Below are 10,867 nucleotides of genomic sequence, written 5' to 3' on the forward strand. Positions count from 1 at the left end.
AATAAGAAAAAAGGAAACTAAACTTAGGTCATGTTTGGATTGCATTTTTCTGAATTTTTTGTAGAAAAATTACCGTAACGATTTGATATATGTGAGATAAAAAATGATTGAAAAATATGTCCACAAAAAACGTAGCAATTGAACACAATAACTTTCCCCAAACAAAAAAAATTGCTTTCCAAACAAGTAAGTTTGTAATTTCCCCCGTCTCTTCCTTCTTATTACATTGAACACAATAACTTTCTCCAATCTTCACCAACTAATGAATACTTCTTTGAAATCAAGTACTCATAAAGAGTTTGCAAAACCTAGTTTGGTATAATGTATAGAATTTCTTTTATACCTACACTACAAAGGGTAAAATGGTGCCAAATCACAAAACCCCCATCAAGAATTTGATAATCTTAGTAATCCCGTAAAAAGAAAAAAACACTAACAATAAGTATAATTATCGTGGTCTTAGATTTTCCAAAGGCATAATTTAACAAGATAGCTTAAAATTTTTTTTTATCAATTTGCAAGAGAGTAAAATTAAGTAGTTTATAAATTTTTAAGTGCAAAAAAATAATTTCTAAAATCCTAGGGGCTATCTAGTTAAAACTCAAACTTTGGGTATTAATGAGATAGTTTGGATTGCACTTTTTGAAAAGTTTTTTTTTTACAAAAAATTACTTAGCACTTTTTTCGGATATGATGTGTGTAAGGTAAAATTAAAAAATATGTAAAAAAAATCACCAAAAACCATAAAAATTTTCTTAAAAAAATTAATAATCTAGACAGGGTCTAAGTATTTTGGAGGTCATGGTAAGGAAAGGCTCATTGACTCTTAAGGGCAATATACAGTCATCTTAATATAGTCATCCTTAAGAGTGCAACTCCTTTAAATTATCCAAAGGGCAATATATATTTCACCCCCCTGTGGTTGAGCGCTTTTTCAAATAACTCTCTTGTGGATTGAAAAATTATATATAACTTCCTCATAATTTGGATTTAAAAGTCAAAGTTACAGAATTTGCATTCTTTAATGAAGTCAATTAAAATGTCAAAAGTACCCTTTTGTGAAGTTGAAAATTATTAATTAACCTCAAAAGGGTTATGTAAATATTTTGAAAATCATAAGGGGGTTATATAATAAAATATAAAATCATAAAAGGTTAAAGTGCCATACATATTAAGTTTATATATTTTGGTCAGTTTAATCATTTTGAGGTAAGTTCTGGACCTAGACTAGTTAATTATAGGTAGATGATATTGTTTATGAGCATGCATGTGATGGTTGTGCGGTTGGATGAAGAATTAAGACATAGGAAAATCTGATTTTTGAGGGAAGTTGGATTGCCGAGAGTTTGAGCTGGAAATTGCAGCTTTAATTTGTTAATTTGAGATAATCTGAGCCTAGATGTGTGTTTAGCTAACTAAAAACTGGATAATTAAGCTTTGCATGAGGTTAATCAGCCTTGATTAAGCAAGAAAATTGAAGGGTTACAGAATCTGCTTGCATGCAAGCCAACCGAGAAGACTTGGATGAATTTCTGGTTGGATGGTGACTTTTGATGATGTCCGAACTTGGTTTTGGGTCAAAACTGATAGATAGCTGATTATTTAGTCATGCATGTAGCTGAAATGAGCCGTGGATGAAGAAAAAAAAAAGAAAAAAAATCTGAATTTCTAGAGTGTTTATGAGTTAAGCTGGCCGTAACTTTCTTTTATGCTTTGGGTTGAATTTCTGGTTGATTTGTTGGAAGAAGTGATGGTTTGATGCCAAGAGCTAATGATTGATGAAGCTCTTGGCCATTCGAGTGTCGGGACTTTTGAAACCTTGCCAACTATCTAATTCTTTTCTTTGCTTAAACTAGCCTTATTACTTTTTGGAAATAATTGCACTAACTTCCAAACTCTAGATTTTTCGTAGGGTTGCTCTGGTTAGTTGTTTAGAGGAAAATTGTTAAGAACATGAGATTTTACTAATTTAAAAAAAAATGACATAGAAAACTTGTTCGGCAAGAAACCTTATTTGAAGTGAGTGGGTTCTAGTTTGCACCTCTAGAAAGGAAGTTCCTTTAAAGAAACCATACGAAATATTTTATCACTTTTACTAGTTTTAATTTTAAGAGAATTGTTGATTTATTTCGAGAAAATAAACTAGTTATATACCAGATAATCTTTTATATATAAATCAAGAACTTGTATAGTAAAACTTATAGTTTTAAAACTTGGTCTTTTAGGGTTTAGCGAGGACGTGGACTTCGATTCCCAGTTTGACTTTTGAGATTCACTTTTGGTGAGTGTCCTTGGTTGTTCTATGTTTTATCTTGTTAAAGTCCTTTCTTGACTGTTATGTGATAATTGGAATGTGGTTTTTCTGATCCATCGAAGAGGGCAGTGTGTACTTTATCGCACTAGCTCTTTCGAGTGGTGAATTGCTTGAAATGTTTTCTCAAATATCTTGCTTGCACTAGTTAAGTACTGAGTGGGGGAATGTACCACACTTGAGGGTGGGAGGGCCTCTTATCCTAACTCAAGTACCAAAACCTTGCAATTGTTGATTGGAGCGTGGACTCGTCAACTCAACTACTAGGCAGGGGAATGTACCACACCTTAGGGTGGGAGAGTCTCTTATCCTAACTTGGTAACCACTTGTTGTGACGTCGTTGGGTGAATCCTTCGATTAGGCTTTAAAAAAGTATACTCGATTAATACCAAACCCTCTCGTGAGAAGAACGGGCCCGGTGGAAGTAAGTTGGTTGGAGCGTGTTAAGATAAAAAAAAAAAAAAGAATCTACATGGATTTTAGATAGTGAAAGTTGACGGAGGGGTCAACTGCGGTTAATTTTGATCAAATTCGTAGAAAAATGGCTCCTGAGGGCCTGTATCCTACTCTGTGCTGTTATACGCTTTCCTACTTGATGGATTTAAGTTTGGTGTTATTATTCGCTATTTGTTTATATGATTGCATGTATGGAGCACCGCTGAGCTTTAACTCACCCCACGTTACTTGTTTTCCTTAACAGGTTCTGGCATTTGAGAGACCTGAAGTCTACCTTTACCTTTTATGAATGTTATTTTGAATCGGACTATGTACCTTTTGTCTTGGGTTGCCACTTGAAGCTGGAAAAGGGCAAGCCCTGAGTTTTGTTTGGCTTGTATGAATGTATTTGAATTTTTATGGTTTCACTTTGTGGTTTGTAATATTATCTTTGAAGTTAATGTGTTCTTAGCATTGTAGTCATTTTAATGGTTGGCTTGTTCAGGTGACGAATTTTGTTTTGGTTTAAGTTATATGTCATAAGGGTTTAGTCGGTTTCCTTGCGTAAGTCCTAGCGAGAGCTAGGCAGGCGACCCGCCAAACCTCTGATTCGCCTTAGGGAGAAGTGGGGTCGCCACAAAATGCACTTTCTTCCTCGAATGATAAGTGGCTGTGAGTATATGTGAGTGATGGTTGGTCACTGTTTCTTCAGGCGCTCAAGAGGATATTGAAGGAAACCTCGGAGCTAACCACTAAAGACTTTATTTGCTCACTTACTTTTGAATTAGTGAGTGTCAAGTGCATGAATTGTTGCTATATACTTGAATTGTTCCTTATTAATTGAGTATTTTGAAATTGTCAAGACGAGCGTGTACTTTATCGCACTCGTTCTCTTTTAAGTGAATTTATAATTGAATTGTGTGAAGTGAAAATTATATTTGTGTTGAATCGATGTGGATCGGAGTGAATCTCATCGACTTATAATTATATTTGTGTTGAATCGATGTCGATGAGATTGAAGTGAATCTCATCGACTTATATTTATAATAGTGAAGGACGCCCAAATTCATTGGTCAACCTTGCGACTCGAGCCGGCATGGGTTTGGTCGTGAAACTTGGTGACCCATGAGAAAGTCATAAATTAATCTATTTGAGAGATCTCGCTTGGCATACTCAAGTAGTATCGCCTTATATAAAAGAAATATGGGTCAGGGGGTGTAACAGTGAACGGGAGTGTGAATTAAGTGGAGTTCTACGAACTTAATACCTACCCGATTGACGGAGTGTCATCACGTGGAGGTATTGGATCGAGCCTCAGCAAAGCAAATGGAATCTAGCTCCTGAGAGCTCCCGTAACCTTATTGAGTGTGTTTATTGTTAATTGTGAATTACTTGAACTTTATAGCTTTATTTCCTATATAAATGTTATTGTTACTTGAACTATGTGTTTGCATGCTTTTCTTGGTCTCATTGAGCGTTCGCTCACCCCATTAGTTTGTTTTCCTTAATAGGAGTTCGGGATGGAAAGATTTTTGGGAAGCCGACTTGATTACTTTTAATTAGAATTTTGGATGTAATTGATTAGTCAACTTTTGGTGGCTGTAATTTTTGGGAATGTTGATATACCTTTTGAAACTTATGATGTAAGATTTGAATGTTCCTTTAAGGATGCGACTTTTTTTCATTTCAACTTTTATTATTTGGTTGTTATTCTTTAAGTTTGAATTAAACTTGTATCGAGTCCTGACGAGAGGTAGGCAGGCGTTCCACGGATATCCTTGGATTCGCCCTAAGGAGAAGTGGGGGTGTCACAAGTGGTCCTAGGGATGGCAGTCGATCCTCCGCCCTTGTCCTGTCCCCCATTTTTTCTACCCATATCTCCCACCCACCCTACCCTGCCCCATACAGCTATAGGGTGCTTCCGCAATTGTTTAATTATAATTTTTATTTTCATTTTGACATTATTACTATATATAACATCAATAACAACATTGTAAAACATTATTTTAGATTCTTAACTAAATATTCAATGTAAAATCAAAGTTAAAATTTATTTTTTTAATTCATTTCTCTACTTTTAATGGCAAATGTGAACTTATAATCGTCATATTTGTTTAAATAAGTTACAATGTGTAAAAAAAAAAAGAAGTAAACTAAAATAACCAAAACATCATTTTTGTCCTAGAAATTATGATTTCTTTAGTTCCCAAATTATTATAGATATGCATATATTATTGATGTGTATCTCTATTGTGTATGACAAATCTAAACTCATAACCACTAAATTTATTTTTAATTTTCAATGAATAACTTACAATATGTAAACACTTCAAGTAAATTAAAAATAACTAAATAATCATTTTATCATACAAATTATGATATATATGTATACATTATTGATCTATAGTTATAATGTACATACACACACATTTTATCATACAAATTATGATATATTTGTATACATTATTGATCTATAGTTATAATGTACATACACGCACATACACACACAAGCATGCATATATATACATTTACATATGTATGGATGAAACTATACAGATATTTATTTTTTAAAAAACTTTATATTAGTAGTGAGAGACAATACAAGGAATGGAGCGTGGGTATCTTCCCCCGTCCCCACACCCGCCCCTCCCCATGACTTCCCCGGTGTATACCCACTCCTTTTGCCATCCGTAAGAGGTCTTTTGTTCAAACTTCCTTAACAACATATAATTTTTTTTCAATCACCAAAAATAACTCAGGTACCTGGCGCGTTTCCATTTTTATTATCATTTTTTCTTTCATATAAAAAAAGATTGTGTTGGTTTAAAAAAAAAAAAAAAAAGGACTCCGTTCAAAAAGACTCTGTTCAGAGCATGGTCGATTACTGGTTTAATGAGTGTTCCAACTTCATTAACGGCGTTCACTTTTCTTCCAAATGCCGGAAGCCTGGTTGAGTTGATAGCTTGCCCGGTCCCGCTCGAGGTGGGGAAGGCCTAAGATTGGGCCTAAGTTCAACTGAGGCCTTTTTAACATTAGGATTAGCCCTAATATCTGGCTTAGCCCAATAAACAGTTGTATTTCCTTCTACTTTAGCACGATTTTTAGTCTTCTGATGTATACTAAGGAGTAACACCTATGTTACATATGTGTCATTACCAAGAGTTTAACTTAATTAAAGTATAATTATGATAATATAAAAAGGATAATTGTCAACATAATAGAGTATGTAACATGAAAGTCATGTCCCATTATGTAACATAACATCCGTTGCCCTTAAATACGCATTGAAATTCATTCTTGTTCAACAATTGGTTGTCTCAAGGTGTAGCTCTCCTCTTTAAATAGGAAATTACAAGTAATTACTGGCCAAAAGCCAAAACTTCCAATCAACATAGTTTTCTAGAATAAATACGTAGCAGGATTAGTGTTTATTACACACTTAGTGTAAAACTTTATTATTTTACTCAAATAGGCCTTGATTCTGGCACATCACCTCTGTTCACATTTGAAAGAGAGGATGCTGAGTCTAGCAGGAAAGGAAGTGTTATTGAAATATGTGATTATGGCCTTTCCAACATATGTGATGTCATACTGTAGATCACCCAAGGAGTTATGTAAGAGCATTGGGGAAGAAATGGCAAAGTTTTGGTGGAGACAGAAGGGGGAGGAGAAAAAGATGCACTGGTTAGGGTAGGAAAAATTATCTAAAGTCCAGCAGAATGGGGGTTTGAGATTCAGAGGCCTGGGAGAATTCAATCAGGCCTTGTTAGCCAAACACCTGTGGAGGACAATTACAAGGCCAAATTTATGAGTAAGTAAAATTCTCAAAGCTAGGTACTTTAAAGGGACTTCAATTTGGAAAATGAAAGGAAGAAATACTGATTCATGGTGTTGGAGAAGTATTTTGAGTGCCAAGTCTTTACTGGAGGAAGGGGTGAGGAAGAAGGTGGGTGATGGAAAAACGATAGACATTTGGATTGATAGATGGATTCCAGGGGCTACTGGAGGGAAAGTGATCACAACTGTGCAAAGTTCACGAGTTGATAAAAGAAGGTGAATGGGATGAAGAACTACTGAAGAGAGTTTTTGAAGAGGAGGATAGAGAAGAGACAGTTAAAATTCCACTAAGCCTTCAAGAGGCAAAAGACAAACTCGATTGGGCAAATTAAACCACTGGGGAGTACATGGTCAAGTCTGGTTATATATATGCCAAGGATAAAAAGAAAGCAAGGAATCAAAGGGGAGCTAAAGGAGAATCAGGAAGCAGGAATGAGGAATGAGGAAAATTCCAAATGTTGGAAAGTGATATGGAACTTAAAGACGAAGCATATATTAAAACATTTAATATGGAAATGTCTGAAGGAATTTTACCAGTTAATGAAGGGATTAAGGCAAGAAGCATGCAAGGCAGTCCAATGTGCAAGTGCCGTGGATTATATTCAGAATCGATCGAACCTATGTTTTTTTATGTGTAGCAATGCAGAAGCAATATAGAAAGTAGCCCCAATACAATGGGATGGGCTGGACAAGTTCAGAGGAAAATTCTGGCTTTGGTGGTCTGAACTTGTGGAAGCAACTGTAAGGGAGGAAGGGGAAGAGCATATCATTTTCACAGTTAACTTGTTACGGCAAACATGGAATTCGAGAAATAAGGTAAATTTTAATGGGAAGAGAAGATGCCCAATGGTAGTGGTAAACAAGCAATGACAGAATGGGTGGAGTTTCAAAAGATAAAGGAGAAGGAAAAGGAGAGTGAGGCTGAAGTACAACAGGAGAAATGGAAGTATGGAAAATGGTCTGCTCCCAGAAAAGGATGGATTAAACTCAATACAGATGCAGCTTTGAATCAAAGAGCAAGGAGAGCAGGCTGGGGAATTGTAGCTAGAGATTGGAGAGGTAAGCTGGTTGCATCGTGGGCATGCCCATCATTCACTTGTAGTGAACCAAAACTGGAGGAAGCTCTAGCAATCAGGACTGCAATGGGGACAGCTACAGTGGAAGGATGGGAGAAGGTAATTATAGAGACTAACTGCAAAACAGCTGTGGACAAGCTTGAGAATGATGCGGAGGATGCAGTTATCTCTACAGTTTTGCAGGATATTAAGTTGTTAAAATATAGTTTTGATGAATGTTGTTTCTCTTCCATTAGGAGAAAACAACTCTGCGAGTCACAAGTTAGCAAAATTTGCTCTTAACTTGAAAGATGTAATTGAGTGGGAATTTAGTTTCCCAGTTTGAATGCTTGAGACAGCTCGAGCAGACGCTAAGGAGCAGTTGCTCTAAGATTTGTACTTTGGTTGAAGTTAACGAAGTGTTGCCGTTTTTGGAAAAACAAAAAATCATTTTTGTATGGTGTCCACAGCATCTTTTTTATAAAGAAAATCAGAAACCTAATGCCATCCTACTAAAAGTGACATTCAAAACCTTGATCATAATTGATTACTCTGGTCATTTCATTATAAAATATAAGATTATAAAATATAAGAAGACGGAAAGAGATATTCACACGAATGAATCCGTCCAAGAAGATGCAGTTTTATTATGAAGCCAAGCGTATACATACATATGTACAAAAGTTCAAGTAGAAACAAGACATCACCAAACGTAAAGCTGTAAAGTAGTACAAGTCACTAGTAAATTATCAACCACCGGTTACATGGGATAACAGTTCATCAATAATGAAATTTCAAGGAAACGGAGAATCTTGTTCACAAACATCTCTCTTTCACCTTCACTGATAATCCACCTTTCATCCTAAGGGTCAAAGATAACAAAGGCTCAGGACATTTTCCATCTTTCAGTACTGCATCAATCCCAAATCTTTCCAAAACACAAGCTGCAATAGACTTCATCTGAATATAAGCCATATCTTTTCCTATACACATTCTTGGTCCAGCATGAAAAATTGGAAACTTAAATGGATTTTCTTGTTTATAAATTCCATTTTCCAACCATCTTTCTGGTTTGAAATCATAACAATCTTTTCCCCAAATGCTTTCCATTCTCCCCATTGCATAAGTATGGTAGCTAATAAACCAACTTTTTGCAATAAAAGTCCCTTCTGGCAAAACATCATCTCCTAAACAAGCCCTTGTATCAATTGGCACGGGAGGGTATAGCCTCATAGTCTCTGATAATGCTGCATGAAGATAATGCATTTCCCTTAATTCATCAAAATCATAAGCATCACCAATTTTTTTATGACTCCGATTTCGAATCAAATCCAATTCTTGAAGTATTTTTCTCTCAATTATTGGCCTTGTAGATAGCAACCAAAAGAACCAACTAAGAGCTGATGAAGTTGTATCCCTTCCAGCCAAAATAAAACTAATAATAATGTCCCTGAGAAATTCAGCTGAATTTTCAGAATTCCCAATAAATCTTGACAACAGATCTTCATCTTTTCTCTCAACTCCCTCTTCGAGTCTGGACTTTATGATCTTATCAGCAAACTCATGGACCGTATCAATTGATTGCTTCAACCTTTTCTCTGAACCTATGTTGAAGAATTTCTTGAATAGATAAAAAGCTGGAATAGCATACATGAATCTACCTGAGCTAAGAGTTGCAGCATCCTCGAAAGCCTCCATGAACTCACGGCCACTGGTTGCATCCCCTCCTAGACATCCTGGATCAACATTGAATGCAAGTTCGCAAATATTATCAAATGCAAAACGTTCCAAAACATCTTGCAAATCCAAAACTCTATCAACTTTGGCTGCATCTTCGAATAATGGAATTAAGCGAGTTTGCACCTCGACTCTAACGTTTTCAATAACGAAATTTCGGAGGGATTTTGTGTTGAACTCGTAGCTAGCAGTTTTCCTCTGAACTTTCCATAATTCACCATCTGAATTGAATATTCCTTTTCCAAGAAAGTCTTCAAGAAGGCCAATGAATCGAGGTCCTTTCGGGTAGTTCTCAAACTTGGCTTTGAGCATGTGTTCGACAACTCGTGGGTTGGCTGTTGTGATTCCACGGACGCCGGGGCGGCGGAAGACGGCTGTGTGGGTGGGGCATTTGGAGAGGATTTCAGTGCTCCAATCCAGAAATTGGTGGCGGTTGAGGAGGAATCCCGGTAGAGTTCCTACTACAGGGTAGATTTTGAAGCCTGTTTTGGTGGTTTGTTTGGATATTGGTTTGAGAAAAAAGATGTAAAGGTAAAGCGAGACGAGGAAGATGAAGAGGACAGAGGGCAAAGAGAATGGCTCCATGAAGAGGATAAAGGGCCGAAGGAGCAGCAGAGTAGGCAGTAGTATTTCTTTTAAGATTTTGCTTGCTTACATATTGCATTTATGTTAAACTACAAGGAACCAAGCACTAGGCCCATCTATAAAATTATGGCTAAAATTCATTAGCGGTTCATCATCATATTTTGTAAAATAATTTTTTCGTCCCTCATTTTTAAAAAGTCTAATTTTATATCCCTTACATATTTACATCGATCAAATTTAGTCCCTAATTAGGTTTCCGATTATTTTTTGGCAGGAATCCATCATGTGCAAGGCACGTGATCATTTTTGAAGGGTAAATTTATCAAATTATATTTTACATAATCTGATCTATAGTTCTTCATATTTTATAAAATAAAATTTTTCGTCCCTCACATTTTATAAAATAATTTGTTCCATCCCTCACAATTCAAAAAATGAATTTTTTATTTCTCACTAATTATGTGTGTGAATACATTTTTTTTTATACATGTCTATTTGATTTTACTTAATAATAATAGCATAAACACATGTATGTAATTGGGCCCAACTTGTGGGTTATTTTCTCTTTTTGTATGATTATGGCTAATATTTATCAATAGAACCTTAATTTGTATATTCTTATTGTATTTTGACCGAAAATAGCTTTATTGACCAACTTGACAATGAATGCAAAATTTTTTACTAGCTAATACCAGATGAAATCAAATAATCACATATAATATATGGTATTCGTATTGTTAAGTGAAATCAAATAGACACATACATATATTTATGCTATTCGTATTATTAAGCAAAATCAAATAGACATATACATGTGTTTAAACAAAATATATTCACACACACATAATTTTTTTTTTAGGGTTTCCCTCACACACATAATTAGTGAGGGATGGAAATATTCATTTTT

At 35.4% G+C, this 10,867-nt stretch overlaps 1 protein-coding gene across 1 annotated transcript; it reads right to left on the reverse strand.

The window, feature by feature from the left end:
* Positions 1-8,261: 8,261 nt before the first annotated feature.
* Positions 8,262-10,019, reverse strand: LOC113691763 (cytochrome P450 CYP94D108-like). Its single transcript, XM_027210059.2, has one exon. The coding sequence runs from the start codon at positions 9,958-9,960 to the stop codon at positions 8,455-8,457; it is 1,506 nt and encodes a 501-aa protein (XP_027065860.1). The 5' UTR covers positions 9,961-10,019; the 3' UTR covers positions 8,262-8,454.
* Between the last annotated feature and the right edge of the window lie 848 nt (positions 10,020-10,867).

This window comes from Coffea arabica, chromosome 6c (genome assembly GCF_036785885.1).
Source record: "Coffea arabica cultivar ET-39 chromosome 6c, Coffea Arabica ET-39 HiFi, whole genome shotgun sequence".
Classification (NCBI taxonomy): Eukaryota; Viridiplantae; Streptophyta; class Magnoliopsida; order Gentianales; family Rubiaceae; genus Coffea; species Coffea arabica.